Below are 24,718 nucleotides of genomic sequence, written 5' to 3'. Positions count from 1 at the left end.
CTTACCTTTGCTCACTCCCAAAACTCTATTAAAATAGCAGGAAGAGAAAGGAAGGGAAAGTTACAAGGACAAACGAATCAGAATGACATTAGAATCACTTCTCAAAGACAATTATCATATGGTGTCACTCATATATGGAATATAAATAATAGTGAAAGGGACCAAAAGGGAAAGGAGGGAAACTGAGTAGGGAATAATATAGAGAGGAAGACTCCTAACTCTGGGAAACAAAGGGTTGCAGAGGGGAGGTGGGTGAGGGGTTGGGTAACTGGGTGACGGGCATTAAGGAGGGTACATGATGAGATGAGCACTGGGTGTTATACTATATGTTGACAAACTGAATTTAAATAAAATAAAAAGAGATGATTATATTTAAAAATTAAAAAAGAAATCACTTCTCAGCCTTTTAGCTAAGATCAAGTGCAGAATGTCATTAGATTTTAAGCAATGACAATAGAGCAAAGCCTTCAAGTCTGAGAAACTGATATGTAGGCAGACATTCTACATATAGCCAAACAAGCAAGTATTAGGGAGTTGAATAAAGATATGTTCAGACATAGAAGGTCTCAAAAATCTTGCCTCCCAGGTATTCTTTCTCAGGAAGCTAGTAGTCTTGTGTGTCACAAAAAGGAAAATAAACCAAGAGGGTGGGGGAGGGATCCAGGAAAGGGGAGATCCAACACAGGAGGTAAAAGGAATCCCCAACAGGGTTACCCCAAAGGGATTTCTTCAGAAAGGAAATCCCAGAGCAACAGCTATACAGCAAACTTAGAAAGCAGCCAGGGCAAATTGGAGTGGAAGCACAAAGGACTCCAGGAGGGATTATCTCTAATAAAAATGAACAGACTTATAAATTTGAACACACTGGGAATGAATAAGTACATAGAAAAAAAAGAAAACTTCAAAACTTACTAACACCAAAGAAAATAAAAAGGTACATAACACAATCATAGCATACAACATAGCTCAGCTGTGAATACTTTTTTTTTTTTTTTTTTTTTTTAGCTGTGAATACTTTTAATCACAATATACACTATTGATCTAATCTAAGATTGTATTAAGACTATACTGGGCAAATGAAGAAGGGCAAGTATATGTGGAACAGAGGCTGTAAGAGAGCTAAATCTTCCCATGTGTTAAAGTAATAAATAGCTTTTTATAAAAATCAAGAAATTAAAAGTATGTTACTTAGGAACATGGAGGTAAAAACCCGAAAATGCTAAGAGGTAAAAAGCAGTCATCTCTGGAGAATGGGAATCACAAATGGGAGGAATGGGCTGAAGCCTATATTTTGTTGTTGTAAGCCTGAACTTTTTAAACTATGGTCATGTGTAACAGATAAAAATAAAACCTAAAATAAAGCACATGTCACATTATGTGCCATAAAGTAGGACCTCAGTAAAAGAGTAGACGTTTATCTAATCTCCCCTACCACCCCCACCAATGCTGTCCCATTTCTTGCATTCAGAATGTAGCTGATTTGACAGATTTCTCGAGATTCTGTTTTCACCCTGACAAAGTATAACAGGGAAAAAAAATCCGTTTCGGTGGATACTTTTATTGATTTAATAGATCACCAACTTTGTCTCCCTACCTACCTACAATTGGAATTTCATCTTATTTCCATGCTGAGTAGTGAAACAATGACACAGCTATAATCAGAATAAGCTACTTCAAAAAGAGAAGCCAACACAGCTCATTTTCTTCTAACAGGCAAAATATAAATATATGCACTCTAGAATGCACAATGGTTTAGTCACTAAGAAATTCAAATGGGATCCTGAAGAATGTAGGCAAATCCAGGGTGCAGTAAAGAGGAGCTGAGATGCTGTGCGCCTGTTTAAGGGTTCCTGGTCCTGCATCTCTTGGCCACTAGCTGAATCTTGACATGAGGGAAGATTTTAGCTAATGCCAAGGAGAGATGCAGCAAGTGCTAGGTTGACTTAGGGGCTGTGCACAGGAACCAAAAGGCAGGAAAGTACTAAACACTGCTGAGAGCATCCACCCCAGGAAGGACTTTACCTGTTTTTGAGAGAGCACACATAGACAGCATTACTGTAAGACCCACTGAGCCAGATACGCCTATCTTCCCAATAATACATCCCTATAATATGTCTGCTCTTCCTTAGGATATATGACCAAGACTTGGGTGACTTTTACATCTTGGGTCCCAGGTCTACTTGAGTATAACCTCTCTGGAATAAGTCTTCCTCTCTGCCCCTCCCCCACAAAATTGATGCCAAGAAAATTATCTTAAGTTCCTCCATTTGTACTGCCCAGATAATAATGAACACTAATGATAATACCACATACTATCTCCACTCCATTCTACCCACCTGTCACTGCATCACCCCAACCTTTCCCCCAACAAGTCAAATAACAGGAAGAATCTCACCTTCCAAGAGTTCTAAACTCGCACCACCCCCAGTGCTCACATGGCTGACTTTATCCTCTGTGTTCCATTTGGCACAGCAAGTGGCAGTGTCTCCACCACCTGTTGAATGAAAGCAAAGTTAAAAGGAGAGAAAAGAAAAAATTAAAAAGGACTGGCACCAAACTATAAGACAATATGCTCTCTTTTTTAAAGATTGTATTTATTTATTCATGAGAGACAGAGAGAGGCAGAGACATAGGCAGAAGGAGAAGCAGGCTTCTCAAGGGGACCCCGATGTAGGACTTGATCCTGGGATTCCAGAACCATGCCCTGAGCTGAAGGTAGAGGCTCAACCATTGAACCACCCAAGCATCCCAAGGCAGTATGCTCTTAAGCCCAAAAGGTAGATGATGAATCCCCAACTCCATCTCATTAAGAAGGCCCTCCATGAATTGTACATCCGTTCAGCTCTTAAGACTCATCTGGCACCAAAAAACCCAATAAAAGTTGATTATCTCCCTTCAACTTTCCTCTGATCAGAATTCTGCCAGATTACACTGGCATTAACTTTGTAAAGGACCCTTTACCTATGATGGTGATGCAGCCCCTAGCAGTGGCTTTCACCACCTCATCCATGAGGGCTTTGGTTCCTTGGGCAAAAGCTTCCCATTCAAATACACCCACAGGTCCATTCCACACGATCTGCTTAGCCCGAGCAACTGCCTCAGCATATTTCTTGCTGCTCTCAGGACCACAGTCCAAGCCCTAAGGGGCAGAGTTAAAAAAGAAGATGAGCTACCAAGAAAAGCTTCTTAGAGGAGTAATCACCACGTCCACCAAGACCTGAACTCAAGGTTGAACACTAGAGTTTCTTGTAGAACCAAAAAATATCCCTCAGTCCTTAAAATTATAAACCTGCTCATGTCCGTTATGAACGATAAATGGAAGGGAAAACCTCAGATTAAAACATTTTTAACCACACTATTTATGACTGTGAAGAACTAAGTCAGTAGTTTTTACCTAGGGTTAATTCTACCCCTCCCCAAGGGTCCCGTAGCAATGTCTGGGGATATGGTGGTTGTCACAATTTGAGGAGGGAGGTCAAGTTCTACTGACATATAGGAGACAGAGTCAGGAATGCTGCTCAACATCCTATAATGTGGAGGACGGCTCCCCACAACAACTATCTGAGACATCAACAGTGCCAAGGTTGAGAAACAATTATCTAGACTCAGTGGTTCTCAAACTTTGGCATGTGTCAGAATCACCAGAAGGGCTTGTTGTAGCAAAAAATTGCTGGGTCCAACACCCAGTTTCCAATTCAGTAAGACTGGGATAGGGCCCAGAAACCTACGTTTTTTAAGTTCCAAAATGCTGCTGATGCTCTTCTTGGAACCACACTTTGAGAAACACTGAACAAAATAATGCCCACATGCTTAATAAGAGGAAAATAAGCAAACTAGTATATCAACATGACAGTTTTATACAGCTATTAAAATGACAGTATGTAGATGACATTGCAGCCAAATATTTAGTCTTTATTATACACATACATTTTTTTCCCTGTTTATAATCAGCATATTTCTGCTATTTTAAGGTTTTCATTAGAGTTATTATTATACAGCTTTCTAGGTAACAACATAATCCAGAACAGCCCAAATCATGAAAGTACATAGCACCAACCCCAGCACATAGTTAAGTACTTAAATACACAAGTACTTAAGTACATTAAATAAAAGAAACAAAAAATGGTTTTGCCCCCACATTACTGATGAAGACAGAGGCAATCATGCTTTTCCCCCTCAGATTCCCTCTTGAAGAAGGCCTCAATGCTACATCTGGAGCCCTCTCTGACAGAGATCTCCTGTAGAGATTCTTTTAAAATCCTTGCTGGTTGGTTGAATGAAAGAATGAATGAAATAAAAATGTTTTTGTTCACTTGTACTACCAACCAACCCAAAGTGACTCACCATCCAGCCAGCAGGTATGCCAGAAGCCACAGTGGCTTGGCCAGTCTTGGCATGCTCATCAAACTTTTCAGCAGTGACAAAGTCAACTGGCAAGGTAATTTTCACACCATTCTTCTCAGCTTTGGACATCAGGTCTTTGACGATCTTGGCTCCCTCCTCATCAAACAGAGAAGTGCCAATCTATACAAGGGAGCCAAGATAAAGATCAGCCTCTATACTAAGAACATGATTACCTCACAAAGGAGACAGGAATAAGATACAACACAGTATAAAGGGAAAATTCCAAAACAAAAGATACCAACTTTCCAAAATAAGTAAGAATAGGAGTTTTGAGGGCTCACATCAGAAGCTGACTTTCTTTTTAAATTTACATAACCTGATATTTCTCATGGAGAGCCATTTCACATCCACTTGGCATCGGTTTCCTACCTCCATGTTGTTGAGCACCTTCAGGAAGGTAAAAGCCATTCCACCACCAATAATCATCTCATTGACTTTGTCCAGCATATTACTGATCAGCTGGATCTTGTCTGCAACTTTAGCTCTAGGAGGGAAAGCAATCAATAATCATCACCAAAAGAACAAATGATGGACTAAGGAAGTGATATTACATAGTGCCTGAGTTTTTATATCAAGGCATAGGAACAGAGAAATGTCCCACAAGTTACAAAAGTATTGGCTAACTACACAGGAAAATAGTATGGAAGTTCCTCAAAAAGTTAAAAATAGAACTACCCTATGATCCAGCAATTGTACTACTAGGTATTTACCCAAAGTACACAAAAATACTGATTCAAAGAGATACATGCACCCCAATATTTATAGCCACATTATCAACAATAGCCAAATTATGGAAAGAGCCCAATGTCCACTGACTGATGAATGGATAAAGTTGTAGAGTATGTATATGTGTGTGTGAGTGTGTACACACACAGTGGAATATTACTTAGCCATAAAAAGTATGAAATCTTGCCATTTGCAATCATGTGGATGGAGCTAGAAAGTACTATGCTAAATGAAATAAATCAGATAAAGATAAATACTATATGATTTCACGTATATGTGGAATTTAAGAAAAACAAATGAACATGGGGGAAAAAAGAGAGACAAACCATAAAACAGACTCTTAACTACAGAGAACAAATGAGGGTTGCTAGAAGGGAAGTGGGTAAGGGGGATAGATTGAGTGATGGGTATGAAGGAGGGCACACATGATGAGAACTGGGTGTTGCATGTAAGTGATGAATCATTAAATCCTACACCTGAAACTAATATTACACTGTATGTTAGCTAACTGGAATTTAAATAAAAACTTAGAAGAAAATAATTTTAAATAAAAACTTGGAAGAAAAAAACATACTGGCTAACTTTGCCCCATGTTTCTTCAACCAAAAGGCCCATCTGTTTCTAAGAAAATCTCTTAGAGGTGCAATCCTAGACAAAAAGGACTTAGAAGACCTACTATTGTCTAAAGAAACCATGAGACCCAAATACATCTATTTTGCCCCTACTCTCCACACAGAAACCACAGTCAAGACAGATAATTATACCTGAGCAAGACTGCTAATCATGGGATCCCTGAGCCCACTCAAAACTGTCCCACAACTCAGGGTGCCTGGGTGGCAGTCAGTTAAGTAGTCTTGGTTTTGGCTCAGGTCATGATCTCAGGGTCATGAGATCAAGTCCAGTGTTGGGCTCCACACTCAGCACAGTCTGCTTCAGATCTCTCTCCCTCTCCTTCTGACCCTCTTGCCTATGCACATACTCATGCTCTAATAAATAAATAAATCTTTTTAAAAAGTGTGGGATAGACATTCTACAGCTCACATGCCCTGCTTCTTCAACAAATCAATGGAATGAAAATAAGAAAAGGGGGACTATTACAGAATAGAAAATGCCTAACAACCAAATACAATGCATGAACTTCATCTGGATCCTTATTCAACCAAGCCAACTATGAAAAGACATTTCTAAGATGACAAAGAACTTCTGAGTACAGGCTAAATGTTAGATGACACTAACAAAATTGTTAAATTGTGTTAGATATAACATGATGGTTATTTAAAAAGAAGCTCTTTATCAGTTATGAGATACATACAGAACTACTAAGTGAAATTATATGTCTAAGACTTGCTTAAAAATACTCCTGATAGGGATCCCTGGGTGGCTCAGCGGTTTAGCGCCTGCCTTTGGCCCAGGGCGTGATCCTGGAGTCCCAGGATCGAGACCCATGTCAGGCTCCCTGCATGGAGCCTGCTTCTCCCTCTGCCTGTGTCTCTGCCTCTCTCTCTCTGTGTGTGTGTGTCTTTCATGAATAAATAAAAATCTTTTAAAAAATACTCCTAATAGGGATGCCTGGGTGGCTCAGCGGTTTAGCGCCTGCCTTTGGCCCAGGGCGTGATCCTGGAGTCCCAGGATCAAGTCCCACACCCGGCTTCCTGCGTGGAGCCTGCTTCTACCTCTGCCTATGTCTCTGCCTCTCTCTCTCTCTCTCTCTCTCTCTCTCTCTCTGTGTGTGTGTGTGTGTGTGTGTGTGTGTGTGTGTGTGTGTCTCATGAATAAATAAAGTACTCCTGACAAAAATGTCAGTAATTATTCAAACAGGGTTTAGGTATCTGGGGGCTTATACTGTTCTCTCAACTTCTGTACATGCTTCAGTGTTTCCACAGTAATGACTTAATAAAATGTAAAATTTCCCCCAAAACTGTTAAAGGTCTAAGAAGACTACACTGGAAGAAAGGATTGGCAAAAAAAATAAAATAAAATAAAAAATAACCTCTACATCAACTTCTCTAAAACAGCTATTTCAGGCTGAGCCTAAAACCTAATCATAATCACTAAGTGGTACTTACTTCCATACTCCAGATCTACAAGAAGAATGGAAAACAAAAAGCAGCTCAAATCCTCATCTCCATAGAAGATGAGTGTGACCTTATTACATAGTACACAAGAGGAGTAATGCTTCTAGAATACAGATAACAACCTGTACCTGCCTAATTATTTTTAGAACCCTGAAACTGGACTCATGAAGTCTGAAGAACAACTATGCTACCTGAAATTGACACCCATCTCCAGAGTCAGCTATCATAGGAAAATGCTGAGTGTGTTCAATCCCATGGAAAAAAAAAACATAATTATAGAAGGGTCAGTGGCATTCAGCCATAGAGAGGGTGCTACCTAGATAGCCAGGCCAAGTGACAAGAAGTTCTCTTATCCAAGCAGTACTAAGGTCCCTGTCCCCACTCTAAAATTTATCTTCCTAGGTTCTTAACCCGCAATTCTCAAATTTCTACTTTAAGCCATTAGAGTACCGTTATCCACATGGTACACTTTCCCACAGGAAAAAATATAAAAAGATATATAATCTGGAGAAATAAGCTCTAAATGATATATTAAATACATGTGAGGAGATGTTCATAGTTACTCTTGCCAGACTTTATGTATGTGAAAGGCTCAAGTGCTTCAAAAATTTAGGTAAGCACCTATGGTGAATCTTTCCCATTATTCCTTCCAAAACCACTTACTATCCTTCTTGTCCCTGTTTTGTCCCAGGAGGCTGACCTGCATGGACTGCATCAAGGGACTCTTGTATCCTTGAACCCTACCCACACATTTATAGATAGTCCCTTTATTAAATTATCTTCATTGGGCATCTGGGTGGCTCAATGGTTGAGCGTCGGCCTTTGGCTCAAGATCTGGGATTAAGTCCCACATCAGGTTCCCTGTAGGGAACCTGCTTCTCCCTTTACCTATGTCCCTGCCTATCTGTGTCTCTCAAGAATAAATAAATAAAATCTTAAAAGAAATAAAATCTCACTTACTCAGTTTGATTATGCTTTCTGACTATAATAAACCACCCAAGTCATAGGCTACTACCATGCAAATACACTAAAGCATGATCTTAAGAGTCCTTCATACCCGCCCAGGATGGCCAGGAAGGGTCGCTCTGGGCATTCCAAGGCCTTGGCAAAGTAGTTCAGCTCCTTCTTCATCAAGAAACCTCCGGCCTTCTGTGGCAGACTGACTCCCACCATGGAGCTAGAAAAGACCAGAGACATTTAAATTTTGGTAAATCCTTACCAATTCTCCCAATTCAAAAGTCATCTCATCACTGAAATACTTTCACTTCTGAGATTCCAGGAGACCACAGTTTTCATCCGTAAACTGCAACAAAAACAGGTATAAGATGAGGTTTTTGACTAAAAGAGTAGGGAAATAAATAAATAAATAAATAAATAAATAAATAAATAAATAAGGACAAAGGGAACAAGTAAAAAGCAACAATCTTAAGTAGAATTTAAGATACCCAATGAATAGTCTTCAAGTCTATATTAAACAATCAGCCAATTGATGACAACAGGAGAAGATTCCTCAACTTGCTTCCTAATGACAAGATTCTGATCCTACAATGTTAACAAAGGGAGGACTCTACCTGAAGTATCCTAAGAGCAATCTCTTCCTGAAGCTTGACAAAAAGCTCCACAATTCTCAACACATTTTGCTTTTATTTCCTCAAAAAAAACAAGGACCAAGCATACTCAAAAAGAATCACAGTCTAACTGGCAGCTCCAATTAGAGATAGAAGCTGAGAGGATGATGTTTCATATAATTCATCATTCTATATAATACAGAATTCTCCAAAAACAACCCAGAACTTGGGCTGCTTGAGTAAATAGAGGAATACTGCTCCTAGCTCAACATCAAAAGACTCTTGGTACCTGTGGGCTCGGTGAGCAGTGCCAAAAGCATCATTGACATAGACATCTCCTAGCTTGGAAAGTGAAGCTCGGAAGGCTTCTATTTTGGCTGACTCAGCTTTAACCTGCAAGGAAAAAAAAATGGAGAAAAAAAACACAGAAAATGTTGATGGCTCCAAAGACAATTGTAAAAACATTTCATACCAAGAGTCCTCTTGAATATCTCTAAAGACCCGGGGAGTTGGCAGGACAGCAATTTTCACAGCTAACAACAGAATCTATTTCTTCTTCCAAATATTCCACGTCTTGAGGTGTGTGGGTGCCTCAGTGGTTGAGCGTCTGCCTTCGGCTCAGAGCATGACCCTGGGGGTCCTGGCATCGAGTCCGGCATCAGGTTCCCCTGTAGGGAACCTGCTTCTCCCTCTGCCTATGTCTCTGCCTCTCTCTCTGTGTCTCTCAGAAAAAAAAATCTTCCAATATTCCAGGTCTTTTGGTCACTTCTGCATTCTGCTCTCCTTCATCTTGCCTCAAATTGCAAATTTAAGATTCCTAAACCATGGCTTAACCTCTAATCACACGAGGCTAATCATATCCCACCCACTGGCCTCTCCCAAACTCCTAAAATAAGATTCTGATTATCTTTTCCTTTCCTTATCTTGACTCATATCCTCATTTTAACATATTCTCCTTGCAAAAGTTGGAATTATACCTGACTCAAGCTTCTAGCTACCAAGGCCTTTCTATGGGAAAGGAAAAGAGGCCCTCACACACCTTCTTCATGAAGCTGGAACAGAGAAAGCAGGAAACATAACACAGAAAAGGACCTCAGAAGCATTTTACATATATTAAAAGAGAGTATTCCATATAACCTTCCCTAGAAGTTAGGCCTCTAAGAAAACAAGAAATACCCTTCTACAAAAAAGAAACAAAAAGTAGAAGTAAAACATTATGGCTTTGACTTAAGTAACATATCAGCTTATTATTCAGGATCCCCCCCAACAAAACATAAAGTAGGATGGCAGGATGAACAAAGAATCTCCAGAAATAAGCCAAGCAGAGATGCACAGGGGGACACGGCACAGAAGAATACATAGTTCAGGACAGGTGTTCGTTCATTTTAGTCAACACCCACTCACATCCTCCTGTTTCAAGGTGAAGGAGACTGCCACAAAGAACAGGGGCTTTCCTCTAATGACCCAAAGAATGCAGGGGAACTAATACTAAAAGTAAAACAACTACAGAACCCACAAAGTCTTTCTGGAATGGAATATCATCTGCCACTAGTGACTGGAAGATAATCTGTGTAGTAATGAAAATACTGCCCAAATGGCAGGACACCTGGATTCTAGGCCCAACTCTAACACTAATTTGCTGTGTAACGCTTGGCAAGTGATCTCTGTCCCCGAAATCTTCCCCATCTATTAAAAAGGCATGATAACCCCTAAGAATTTTCTAAGGAAAAAGGGAGCAAATTGAAGCTCTTTATGAAAAAGGCACTACAGAAAGTAATAATCTGAACCCATTTTTCATTTCATAGCGTTTTTTCATTCAGATCTGTCAATAACTAGAAGAAAACGTTCCTCAAAAACTAATGTGAGCACACTGGGAAAAGGAAAAACCTTATGTCCTTTTTTTTAAATTTTGAACTTATTACTGGCTCTTGAAATTTCATGCATCAAAAGTCACTGGATACTAAATGTAAAGTTAATTAACTAAAAAAGTCATAGACTAGCACTGTTAGTTCATCATTTCCTGAATAAGTTTTGCCTCAGTTTGCTACCATTTCTAAGTCCTAGAATCTGTGCAAGTGAGTTTCACTCTAAAAGGGCACCAAATTTGAGATCATTACTTGACTCCTTCTACTGTACCAAGACTATGCCAAAAGCAAGATAAGGCAAAACTAGGCCCTGAGGTGCTAAGAAAAGAAACTGCTTGAAAGCAGGTACTCAAGTGACCTTAAGAAACACCAGAAGTAGAAAAAAATGAGTGGGAAATATCAGGGAGGGAGACAGAACATGAGAGAATCCTAACTCTGGGAAACAAACTAGGGGAGGTGGGCGGGGGTGGGGGTGACTGGGTGACAGGCACTGAGAGAAGCACTTGATGGGATGAGCACTGGGTGTTATTCTATATGTTGGCAAATTGAAGAGCAATAAAAAATAAATTTATTTAAAAAATAAAAATAAAATAAAATACAAAAAAGAAATGTAGATGAACAAATAAATGTGAGGTACTACTTCCAGACCTAGCCTCTGAACCTCACATGCTCCCTTCCATTCTTTCCTCCCACTCCTTCACACACACACATGCACATGCACACACACACACACACACACACACAGATATTTCTGTCTATATTAGCAGGTGTGTAAATACTAGATGAAAGAAATGCAAATTAAAACCACAGTGACATACCATTTGGGGGAGTGCTATACATGAAAAATATTAAACACTGGCAATATGAAATATGGGGAAAAGGCCCTCTTATACTGCTAGTGGTAATATAACAGAAACACGTTTTGGGAGGCCTCATTTGTCTGTATTCATCAAAATCAAAATAAAATATACTTTCTCAAAAAAAAAAAAAAAAGGAAACACCAGAAGTACAACAGGAGACTGAGATACTAGCCTTAGAGAATCTTCTTCCCCCAAGACACTAAAACCTTAAGAGTGGAAAGTTCTAAAGGATAACTTCAGCTTCACTCTACCAATAGGCTACCAATAGGCAAATTCTAAATCATCCTCAAAGAGCCAGTTTTGTCATTTAATATTTGAATTCTGGTTGTCAGGTCACAGTAATCTATTTTGTAGATTATCTATGGTTGCTCTTTTTTATTTGTTTTGAGTGGTTTTTTTCTATGTTCACTTTTGCAGGACAATAGCAAAAGTTTAGGCGTTCCAACAGAGACCATCTACAGTTTGGACTGTATGGCCTACAAAGCCTAAAATATTTATTTTCTGGCCCATTATAGATAAAATTTGATCTAATGGACTGAGCTATATATAAAGCCAAGCAACAGCACCACTGCCTCTAATTTCAGTAAAATGACTGCCTTTCTGAGACTTACATTTCTTTACGAAATGATGACAATACCTGCACTTCCTTATCTTAAAGAGAATTCAAAAAAAATGCTTTATACTTCATAAAAAAATGTCTTAAATCCAAGGCAATACCATCATGACCATCATTTACCCAACTACAATCAATTTTCCCATATAGTCCCCCTTTCCACTTGACTTAGGAAAGTACGTTTTCTACTCATATAATTCTTTTATATGAAAATCCCAATTATATCACATTTCATCTACAGTTTTAAGAGTACCAGGGTCAACCATTAAGTTAATTCCCCTTCTAAATAATATTACTGTCCCTCCATAACAGACTAGGGTTTGTTGCTTAGAACAACTGTTCAGCCTTGACAAAACAATCTAACTGGCTCTGCTGGAGGAACACCTGGTATAGCATGGACACACACAACTGCCTGTGAATGTCTGCTCTCAGCACTTGGAAATCATAGCCTACCCCCTTCAATAGGATTATCACACACTGTCAGAAAAAGAATTCCCATCTATCATAGGCCAAGTGGGTAACAAAGAAACAATTGCAAAGGCATGTCCACTGAATACTCATATCCAAATGGTATTCACTTATTTTTCAAAGATATTACAAAACACTTAAGCATGAGAAGGGCTTCTGGGATGCTAGCCAATATTCTATTCCTTGACCTAATTCATCAAGCTATGCATATATATACAAAAGGGCACCAAATGTGAGAGCAATACTTGATTCCTACCTCTGCATCAAGACTATGCCAAAGGCAAGATAAGGCACATATGTGTGTGTGTGTGTGTGTGTGTGTGTGTGTGTGTATTTTGTTATACTTTCAGTATAAAGGTGTCTAAGGAAAAAATAAACACAAACTACCTCTATTCTTCAGCCTCTTACAGACTCTGTCCTCCTCACCTCTAATAATGTAAAAGTCACAGGTCCTACCTTATTCCCAGAAGCATCTTTTCCCTTCCCTTCTTCCTCCACATGAAAGCGAAGGTTCTCCAGCAGGATGACAGACCCAGCAGCTGGGTCAGCACAAGCTTTCTCCACTTCTTGGCCCACACAGTCCTTTAAGAATAAAACATCCCTGGGGAAAGCAGTAGATGGAGATACTTGAGCAGTCTGAAAGAACCAGTAACAACATGCTTCACAACATCTCCTGTCACAGAGTCCACCAGCTTCAGAATCTGGCACTTACTTGCCCAGCAGAGACTTAAGTTCTACAGCAACTGGCCCCAAAGAATACTTGTCTGGCATGGGGACACCATCAGGCCGGCCCAGATGGCTCATAAGAACAACTGACTTGGCTCCATTGTCCAAGCAGAATTTGATACTTGGGATGGCAGCCTTGATTCTGCAACCAAAAAGAGACAGCAAGTAGATCAAGGTTAGGAATTAGTGGGAACTAATTTTACTTATGGCCTTGTAAAACATAAAGACCCTTTTGTCTCTAAACTCCTTCAAATCTATTGTGGGCAACTCAGTGATGGTCCTCAGGTTCATGTTCAGGGGAAGAAGTCCATTATGATGCCAACCTTCCACCTAGGATTATTCAATCCAATCGTGTTTTTGCTCCTTATAAAGAAAAGAGTTACCCTAGCAGGACTGAAGCTGCTATGTTTAGGAGGACTTGCTTGCAAGGTTGGCCCTTGGCCAGTGTCTGAGAACCTGGCTTCCAAAGTGGTCCCTCAGTTCTCTGACACAGGCCATTCCAACTGACACTGCTCCTAGACTGTACAAACTATGTGATTTACGCTGAACATCTGCTTTCCTCAAATAGTCTGGAATTTTGTTGGTTGCTAGGCAGAGGGTACTCATATGACCCAGTAAAAATCTTGGGAGCCAAATCTCTTATGGGCTTCTCTGGGCAAAAACAATGCATACAACTACTGCAGTTTACACTACTGGAGGGAGAGCACTGGAGCCCATGCATGGATTCCAGATTTTGTGTTGTCTTTTTCCCTTGCTGATCTTGTCAGGCATCCTCTTGCTGTAATAATAAACTTTAGCGATGAGAACTATATGCTAAATCCCATGAGTCCTTTTAGTGAATCACCAAATATGTGGGTGTCTTGGGGAATCCCTGAAACATCCTCTTGTAAGACTGAGGAAGAAATTGAAAATTCCCAAATCTTGAGACCATTAAAAGAAATTTAGGAAAAACTTAAAAATATGTAGTAACATTTTTGTACCTTATTGATCCTAAGGCACATTTTTTGTAGGAAAAAATAAATTCATTATATAGAACATAGGTTTTTTTAATTTTATTTATTAATTCATGAGAGATACAGAGAGAGAGAAAGAGAGGCAGAGACAAAGGCAGAGGGAGAAGCAGGCTCCATGCAGGGAGCCTGACGTGGGACTCAATCCCAGGTCTCCAGATCAGGCCCTGGGCTAAAGGCGGCACTAAACCTGAGCATGCTGAGCCACCTGGGCTGCCCTAGAACATAGTTTAAAGGTCATATTATCTACATTATAGTTTAACCAAAAAATTATTAAACTTCCTTTAAACATGTCAAATTTTTGTTATGAACTTGATACTAACTTTCCATTTTTGCTGGTCTTTAAAAAATTAAAATTGATAATAAGGAAAATCATTCATCAATTCAACATATATTTATTGACTGCTTCTTATGCCAGGTACCTTTCCCAACTCTGAGAATACAAGGCTAAATAAAACAGTCTTAAAAAATAAAATAAAAAATAAAACAGTCTTGGAATGCCTGGGTGGCTCAGCAGTTGAGCGTCTGCCTTCAGCTCAGGGCATGATCCCAGGATCCGGGATCAAGTCCCACATCGGGCACCCTGCAAGGTGCCTGCTTCTCCCTCTGCCTATGTCTCTGCCTCTCTCTTTCTCTGTCTCTCATGAATAAATAAATAAATCTTAAAAAAAAACTGTCTCTGCTCTCATGGAAGTGAAATTCTAATGGAGGGAGAAACAATAAACCTATATATGTGTGTACACATATGAGTATGTGTGTGTGTTTGTGTGTGTGTGTGTGTATCAGGTGGTAATAAGGGTATGGAAAAAATAAAGGTAGAGAAAGAAGAATGACTGAGGAATAGTGGTAAAGGGGATTTTAGATAGGGTTGTCAGGAGTCTCTGATAAGGTGACAGATCAGCAGAGAATGGAATAATAAAAAACCAAGTTATCTTTCTAAAGTATCTTATGCTATTTGACATATACAATAACTCACTAATACCAAATTAAGAAGAAACCTTCATCAGGTCTGAAGTTTGCCCAAAGAAACCAAATTATTCTTCAGGCCTATCCCTTTTCAGCAAATTCTATTATTTCTAATGCTTCTTTTTGTTATGTCCATGGATTTCTGAAAATGGAAAAATGTGCTCAGACCCGCTTCTCTGCTTTTATTTATTTATTTTTTTGCTTCTCTGCTTTTAATTCATAAAACACCTTAATAGGCATAGTTCCAATCTTTTCTGCTGTGTGCTGCAGAAAATAATGAAAATCAAGAAGGATCGGCACTGCCCTGTACAAAACAAAGACCTTCCAGTATGGTGCAGCAGGATGTACTTGGTAAAAATGCCAGACTCTACCCTGGGGCCAATATCTGAAAAAGTTCTGGGCCTAGAAGATTTAATACCAAAAAAGTTAAATGCCCCTTTGATTAATTTTTTATTGATTACATATTGAAATGATTATTTTGATCTTACTGGATTAAGTAAAATATACTACTTAAAATTAAGTTCACTCAGTTCTTCTTATCTTTTTAACAACTAGAAAATTTTAAATTCTATGTGGCTCATATTATATTTCTTTTAGACAACACTGCTCTAGATTATTGGAAAGCATACCTCTCCAGCTCAAACCCCTCATCTGAAATTTAAAGTTAAACCTTCTTTACAATCTAGTCCAAAGCAAAAGTAGTACTATCACTTAAAATTGTGGCTTCTGATTTTGAAGCCAAGGTATTTAGAACAGCCTTAACTAACAGAAAATATTACTTCTGAAATCTTTTCCCTTACAACAAAATTCTTAAAAACTGATTTTATCTGGGCCATCTTGAATAGGGGCTTGTAAAAATACATGTAAGCTTAAAAATTACTAGTATTAAAAAAATCCTCTTGCACAGTTCTTCATTTTACAAGGGAAGCAAAGTAACCTTCAGCTTTGATATTCTTTAAAAATGCATAACCCTAAATTCTTCAAATTTTCAAAAAATGGGGAGAAAAAAATCACTTTGTTAAGATGACTTTTTAAAATTTCTACATTCTCGTAAGAAAGCAGACCAGATAGTGGGTTTGTGGAAAACCAAAAACATACGGCTTAAGTCACTACAGTTCTGCAGTAAGAAAGGAAAACCATTCATCCTATATACCCACACACTTACACATCGTAAACAAAACTCAAGGTTTAGCAGAGACCTTACCTCTGGTTGTTTGTTATCTGGTTGTTCTTCATAGGAACGTTGAAGTCCACTCTAAAAAAGAAACAAAGTTTCAGATTCTCTCAAAGATTAGTAGAAGCACTTTTTAAAAAATTGTATTTATTTATTCATGAGAGACACACAGAGAGGCAGAGACTTAGGCAGAGGGAGGAACAGGCTCCATGCAGGGAGCCCCATGTGGGACTTGATCCCAGGACCGTGGGACCATGCCCTGAGCCAAAGGCAGACACTCAAACGCTGAGCCACCCAGGCGTCCCAGTAGAAGTACTTTTAATGAACCAGTCAAATAAGGTGGGAGTCCAAAATCCACCTTAAAAATAATCAGTGGTAAAAAAAAAAATAATCAGTGGTATTAGAAGTCAAGATAGTGGTTAGCCATGGGGTGGGGGACTAGTGACTGGGGATAGGACATCAGAGAGTCCTTCTGGGGTTGTCGTGTGTTTCTTGACCTGGGTGATTACAGAAATGTGTTTGTTTTGTGCTAATTCCTTGAGCTTATGATTTGTGTCCTTTCAGGTATGTTTTTCATACTTTAGAGAAAATTTTAAAAATATAAACAAACCTAACTAACATCATAAGAACTAGCCCTGAAGACCTGGGAAGCTAAAACCAGTTCCATCTAAAAAGATTTTTTTTACTGGAGTTCAATTTGCCAACATACAGCATATCACCCAGTGCTCATCCCACCAAGTGCCCCCCTCAGTGCCTGTCACCCAGTCACCCCAACCCCCCGCCCACCTCCCTTTCCACTACCCCTTGTTCATTTCCCAGAGTTAGGAGTCTCTCATGTTCTGTCATCTTCACTGATATTTTCACTCATTTTCTCTCCTTTCCCCTTTATTTCCTTTCACTATTTTTTATATTCCCCAAATGAATGAGACCACGACCAGCAATTACACTGCTGGGGATTTACCCCAAAATACAGATGCAGTGAAACCCCGGGACACCTGCACCCCAATGTTTATAGCAGCAATGTTCACAATAGCCAAACTGTGGAAGGAGCCTCGGTGTCCATCGACAGATGAATGGATAAAGAAGATGTGGTGTATGTAAACAATGGAATATTACTCAGCCATTAGAAATGGAAAATACCCACCATTTGCTTCGACATGGATAGAGCTGGAGGGTATTATGCTGAGTGAAGTAAGTCCATCGGAGAAGGACAAACATTATATGGTCTCATTCATTTGGGGAATATAAAAAGATTTTTATGTGGACCTAGCCATGATAGTAACTAATAATGGCAGCTGGATGGATAAGGGGTAATTAAGGAACATATTTTGATTCTGATTCTTTTGATACTGTTTCTGGGTCCTAGTGAAGCTCACTGAAATCACTCAAAAGAAAAAAAAATGACTGGAAAATAAAACAAATCAACAGAGCATCATTCCTTCTGATGAAAGTCTGGAGCCTCATGATCAGAAAAAACTCACCGTCCAAGACCAAGTTCACACAGTACTCTTCAAGCAAAATACAGACAATAAAAATAAGATAGCTTCTTTCATGAAAACTGAGAGGGAAGAGTAGAACACGTGATCCTGCCTACCTAACAAACAGGCAATTAGAAGAGAAGTGATCATGATGACACAAGCAAATATTTTACTGCTGTCTCTCCTTTTTTACCTACCAGATTACTCCATCATTTTTTAAGAACCAATAATTCTTTCCCTTACCTCTGGTTGAACTTCTGAACTCATTGGAACCTCAGCCTATTTCAATCTGACTGAAAACAACAATGTGTGATAGCTAGTTGTTAGGTCTAAATGTTGCCTGCCAAGATCCTGTTTAAATGCTTTCTTTCTCATCTGCAGAATGGGGATGACATCTATCTCACAGTTATTGTGAGAATTAAATGAGTTAGTGTTGATTTGTAAAGGGCTTAGAAGAGTACCTGCTACACAGTAAGTGCCATACAAATGGCAGCTATTATGATATATGTTAATGCTTCTCCAAAATCTAATTTGTGTTTTAAAAGGCAGATCAACCATTACAAAAGCAGCTAGCGTCACATGCTAAGGGACTACAGGGAAGATATGACCTAGTCGAGAAGACTGCTACCATGCTTGAGGCCTAGCAGACACTTAAAAAATCCTTAGGCCTATTAAGAAGACCACCAATGTCCTATATCCCCTAGGACTATACTCCAACCCCTACCTCATCGAAAACCTCACAGCCTTTCCAAATGTGGGTTGAGGAAATAATTCTATATTCAAACATTTTAATTAAATATTCAAAAATAAAAGCAGTATGCCTCTGAAGAAATATATTCTATTCAGTTTCAGGTTACTTGATTCTGATTCTAAGCATCTTCTCTAAATATCCCGAACAAGGCTCCTGCCAGCTTTAAAAGTACATTCTGAAGAGGACAGAGTATCCCATTACCTGTGTCATTTTCCCTCTCGCAGCTTCCCAGAAAGGCCCATGGTCAAAAGGGCTAATGGCAACAGGCTGAACACAAGCCACCCTATTCCCAAGCCAGTACAGGAAGGAAATTCTTTGGGCTGAAATACTCAAGACTCTGTGTCATCTATCCCAGCTGCTATGACACAGCTTACTGATGAGAACTGGATGTCTCTCTGCCTGTGGTTTACTCCCCTTCATCACCTCCTAGACTCTCAAGAACAGCTTTGCTTTTTAGCTTCCCCTTTCTGAGGACTCTAACCCCTTAACTGCTCTTGCCTACACATTCCATTTCTTCCAGTCTATGTAAAATATGCACCCCTTCCTTTTCCACTTTCCAGAAACACTCATGAGCTTAGCTTCAGGCATGAACTCAGGTATCATTACACACCTATCAGAATGGCTGAAATAATGACAACACCAAATACTGCTGAAGATGCAGAAAAACTGATCACTCATACTGCTGGTAGGAATATAAAGTAGTGTACCTGCTTTGGAAACCAGTCTAGGAATTCAATATATGACCCAGTGATTTACTCTCGATGTTTACCTAAGAGAAATGATAGCATATATCCATAGAAAGACTTGTGCAGGACTATTCAATGTTCACAGCAGCTTTATTTAGAGTACCCCAAACTGGAAATAAACTAGATGTCTTTCAATGAGTGAATGGCTAAACACACTGTGCAACATCCATACCATAAAGGACTACTCAACAATATAAAGAATGAACTACTGATGCATGCAACAACTTGGATAAGTCAAAGGTATTAAGCTGAATGGAAAAAAAAAGCCAATCCCAAAAGATTATATACTGTGATTCTATTTATGTAACATTTTTGAAATGACAAAATTTTAGGGGCAAGAAACAGATCAGTAGTTACCAGGGGCTGGAATGGAGGAGTGAGTTAGGGTGCCAGGACTCTGAAGAGGTAGAATGAAGGTCTTTGTAGTAATCAAACAGAACAGTTTTGTAACTTGTGGTGGGAGTTACACAAATCTATACTCATGATAACATAGCACAGAACTATACACATTATTCCAAAGTCAACTTCCTACTTTAAATATTGTACAGTAATTTTGTAAGATGTATCTTTTGGGGGAAATTGGGCGAACAAAGACTTCTCTGTACTAACTTTGCAACTTCCTGTGAATCTGTAATTATTTTGAAATAAAATGTAAAAAAAATAGTTAGTCAAAATAAGAATATCAAGTCTGTCACCTGACATCTCAGGGGTCCAGGCCCAGTCCCATTAAAAGCTCTCAAAAGTACCATGCCCACCCTTGTGTCGCTGCCCAACTAAAAAATTGGGGAATTATGAGTGTCTTTAAGACTTTTTCTCTGCTCAGTTTTTCCTCTCCATATTTTCCACTACATCAGAGCTGTTGTTTAACAAGTTAGAACAGGTTAGAGAAAAACAGTGAGGTTTAAAACAAAACAGGGGTGGAGGGAGCAAGCAAAAGGGAAGTGCTTCACAAGTCCCCATAAAACTGGCAATCTGTGAGGGGAAGACCGGAAATGATACTGCAAATACAAGCGGGGAGATTACTCAAAAGGCTGTAAAGTCAACTGGAATCCTAAAAAAAAAAAAAAAAAAAATGGAGGTAGAACCTGGTAATTATCCAGTCAGAGGTTTCTGGCTTTCTAAAGTTCCCTCAGCAAATCAGCCTGTTTCCCTTGGCAATTCAAAGCAGGAGCCACAGACTCAGCTAACAGGCTAACACCAGTTTTCTTTTGTAGGACAAAGAGAGGAGGCCAGTGAAGCAACCACTACTAGGGAGGCCCCATTTCTGAAACACTGCCAGCAACCACCATGTAAAGGCATTGAAACAAAAAGAAATTTGAGCTGACAAGGCATAGCTGACTAGGCTCTTCCAAAAAGTCCTGCAAAATGTATTCAAAAGAGATACATTAATAATCAAGGAACAAAGTAACTTCCTGTCCACAGGCAAAATAAGCACAATTTATCCAGATTGGGGGGGGTGGTCAGATACTGATCTCAACCTTCAGCAGTCTTTTTGCAGCCTGTCTTTGTTTACAATGTTGCATATTTAGAGGATCTGGTTAGCAACCAAAGAGACCCAAATTCTAGGCCTAGCTAGCCACCAATTTGCTAGTTCAGTGACCTTGGACAGGTAATTTTCTATCAGCAAAACAGGACTAGCCAATCATTTTAAGGTTCAGGGTTAATCTGTGTTAAATGAAACTTTGAGCCCTTGGACAGCAAGTTGTTTCATGTTCGGTCCAGAGGGAGGAAAGATAGGCACCTCAAGTCCCACTCCTGGGCAGCCCAGTTAATTACTCAAATCAGTTTCCAGGAGAAGATAAACCCCAAGATGGCAATTGTAGGAAGGTGACCAGCATGATGCTCCACCCCTGGTCTTTTGGCTAGTGTTACGTATTTGGAAAGGTCAGTCAGCCTTGAGCCCAGTGAGATGGGAGGAAATAAAATCTAGCTGCATGCCAAAGTCCACTGCCAGGACTACTGTTTTTCGTAGAATCTATACTCTCTCTTAAGACCACCTAAAGAAAAAAAAAAAAAAAAAAGACCACCTAAAGAATAGGAAGGGCCCTTTTCTAATACTAGGATGGCTTTGAATCCTTTGTCCCAGATTGCAAATGCCTAGGTCATTTGGGAAAATGTAGACAACCAGGTGTTTCTCTTGGCTACTGAGTTCTTCTATTTCCACAAGGCAGAGAAGGCCACTTGCAAACTAATAGCGGCCATAATGAAATTAGAGAAAAGAGTAGAGCTGCATTTACTTTTATGGTACCCAGAGTACTGAAATTCAGCGTGCCCTCCTATGTTTAAGCCTTGGGTAAAGGGAGCTTACCTACTGCTTTATGTGTCTGTTAATATCTAAAATATGCCCTCACTTGAACCAGCCCAAATTGGAAAAGGGGCTGGATCACACCATTCACATGCCTGTCCATCAATCAATCACGTCCCAAAAAGGACAGGGCTGCAAAGGGCTATCAAGGCAAGCCCTATGATGCGGAACGCACCACCCTTGGATCCTATATCAAGGTATATCAACAGTCATTCCATGAGTTACATACCTTACTGTCCTGCACTTTGCTCCTGAATTGCAAATATATCAGACATTACAAAAAGGATAAATATAAAAGCTCCATACACCATACTACTAGTTTTGGCATATAAGGGAGAAGTCATGTGGGTAAGTGACCACGGATCCACAGGTGCAAAGGAGAAGACCCCAAAGTCCATGGATAGATAGCCATCCTCACTTCTAATATCCTGCTTCTCTAGCCATCTGAGAGGTGAGGTTGGAGAACAGCAAGAATGAGCACCCACACCCTGCTCTACCATTACCCAGCATGTGTCACAATTCTGATGAAAACCCCTATGGCCTGTAGTCTGACAGTGTCATGCAGAGGCCTGTTACATAAGCTCTGCAGGGCCTCCTTCAGTGTGCCCCACCCGTCCTCATCTTCCCATCCCCAATGTTTTAGGAGGTTCTACTCCTGAACATCTAAGTCAACATCTTCTGGGAAAATTACCCTTTTGTGCAGGGGCCTTTGAAATGTGTGCCTTTTCTCATTTATCTGGGATGATCTAGGGCGGTGGGGGAAGGGAAACCAAATGACCTTTCAAGGTCCCTTCTTTGGGGCCTAGGGATTTGCTAGCTAAGCATTAGGTCCCACCTCGCCTGCTGGGAGCTGGAGGCGACGTAAGTGCATTCAGGAATAGGAAAGAGGGCAAAACTGGTCCCGGAATTGAGCCCTTCTTTGGTGGATCCACTTCCAAAGGGCAAAAACGGCTCCCTTTCTGCGCTGAGGCAAATGAGATCCAAAACCATAAAACTGGGGCAAAGCCTCAGCCACAATGGTGGGAAGCCTCATTCTGCAGGCCTAGAACCCATGGGGCCGAGCCAACAACTAAAAGCAACTTTGGGCAGGGGAGAAAGCAACTTGGCTCTGGCCGAAGAGGCTGCGGCCAAGCCCTTGAGGAAGCAAGAGCAGATGTGTATAATTACCTCATGACGACCCGCTTGCCCTTCACGTCGAGCTTGTCCAGAGTCAGCTTGTTAGAAAGCGACATCTTGGCAATAGAAGGGTTGCGAGGCTGAGAGCTTAAACAGCGGAGAAGAAAGCAGCCTGCGTGTGCTACAACCTCGTGCGGAATGTAGAGAGCGGCCCGGGCCACCCCGCCCCACCTCCCGCCCCGCCCCTTCCTCAGCGCGCAGCGCTATTGGACGCGGCCGAAAGGCACCAGCATCCTGCCATTGCTCCGAGGCACTGTCTGTCTGCGAGGACACTGGTGAGACGTGCGGTTTTCATTTGTCACGTCTGGCACGTAGCAAGCTGCCCAAGACCTTTGTGACTTGAGGGCGGGAGCTGGAGTCGGTCCACGAAGTTGTCTGGGGGAGGAGAAGGGAACTGGGTGGTGCCTCCGGGCGGATGAGGAGGGAGTGAGAGGCCCAAGGCCTCCGCCTAGGTCCCTGCCGCTGCCAAGCCCAGAGCAGCTGCAACGCCCAGCAAAATCCACTACGGCCAGAGAAGCGCCGCATCCCACCCCAGGGAATTCTTGGCAGCCCCACCGGGATAGATGCAAATGGCACTTCCCTTTGGAAAACTAATCTGGTTTCCTGGCTCCCCAAAATGGAATTCTAAAGTAAGGCTGCTAATTGCCCTTGATAACTGAGACCGATCAGAATTCGGGAAAAGCCCAGGTCCCTCCTAGATCCCCCTTTTTTATAATAAAAAGTTCAATGTAATTGTTCTGATTTTGACACAATGCTAATGGCAAACAAATAGCATTTTTCATATATTAACTAGTAATGGCCACAAAACTCGGAAGTAGGTATTGCCTTCCTCATTTTACAGATGAAGTAAATGATGCAAAAAGAGGTTTAGTGACTAGCTTAAGATTTCAGATTTTTCTAAATGGTGGACCCAAACCTAGGCAGTCCAGATATAGAGTCCATACATGTAACTACACTGTAATACAGACATCATTGCCGGGAAATAGTTACTCCATGTCCCACATGTTTGTAGAGTTGGCTGGAATTGTAAGCATGATTTGGGGTCCCCGAGAAAAGAAAGACGAGATATAACGACGCCTACAGACCAGTCCGAGGACCCAGACAGAGTCCTGCAGGACCAACCAAGAGTGTCCTTGGCTTCACTCAGGATAGAAGTCAAATGTGAGCCAGCAGGAAGTGAGAGCAGAATTTATTGAAGATAAAGACAAAGCAGATTCAGATGAAGCATCTGGAAGACTTGGAAAGGAAAGAAGCATGTCTTCTTCTTGTTTGGGGCCTGGGGGGGTTTACTGAGGATGACTGTCTGGTATACGTGTCCCCTCAGGCATCCAGGAACCTGTTAGAACAAAGACTAGGTGTTATTCCTTGGAGCCAGAGGGCCTTAGCATCTAGATGTCTAGCACCAGTGGTCTGGAATATGCATATGATAGCGTCCTCCTTTCACCCTCCTTTCTTCAGATATTATCTATTCTAGAGAAATCATTAACTCCCAGTCTTTTACAAGGAGGATATCTGCTATTTGCACTACAGGCCACGTGTAAAGTAGGTGGGAGTGCAGGGCCTAACAAGAATAGAAGCAGGAAAAGGAGCAAGAGCAGATTCTTATGGAGTCCTTCAGTTTACCTGTGTCAATAGCTTTCTTGTCATATATGTAAGTGATGAATCACTGAATTCTACCCCTGAATCCAATATTACACTATATGTTAACAAATTAGAATTTTTTAAAAATCTGGAAAAAAATAAAATTATACTGACAAGGTAAGGTAAGCAGGGACCAGATCCTTTGGGCCTTATAACCATGAAAAAG

At 40.4% G+C, this 24,718-nt stretch overlaps 1 protein-coding gene across 1 annotated transcript; it reads right to left on the bottom strand.

Moving 5' to 3' along the window:
- Positions 1 to 1,538: 1,538 nt before the first annotated feature.
- PGK1 (phosphoglycerate kinase 1) lies at positions 1,539 to 23,072 on the bottom strand. Its single transcript, XM_041741607.1, has 11 exons — positions 22,903 to 23,072; positions 16,486 to 16,536; positions 13,292 to 13,447; positions 13,036 to 13,180; positions 9,063 to 9,166; positions 8,263 to 8,382; positions 4,774 to 4,888; positions 4,345 to 4,524; positions 2,962 to 3,139; positions 2,396 to 2,494; positions 1,539 to 2,022 (listed from the first exon to the last, which is right to left on the bottom strand). The coding sequence occupies exons 1-11, from the start codon at positions 22,965 to 22,967 to the stop codon at positions 1,982 to 1,984; spliced, it is 1,254 nt and encodes a 417-aa protein (XP_041597541.1). The 5' UTR covers positions 22,968 to 23,072; the 3' UTR covers positions 1,539 to 1,981.
- Positions 23,073 to 24,718: the final 1,646 nt, after the last annotated feature.

Source organism: Vulpes lagopus, chromosome X (genome assembly GCF_018345385.1).
Source record: "Vulpes lagopus strain Blue_001 chromosome X, ASM1834538v1, whole genome shotgun sequence".
NCBI lineage: Eukaryota > Metazoa > Chordata > Mammalia > Carnivora > Canidae > Vulpes > Vulpes lagopus.
This window is presented reverse-complemented; position numbering and strand designations above follow the sequence as displayed.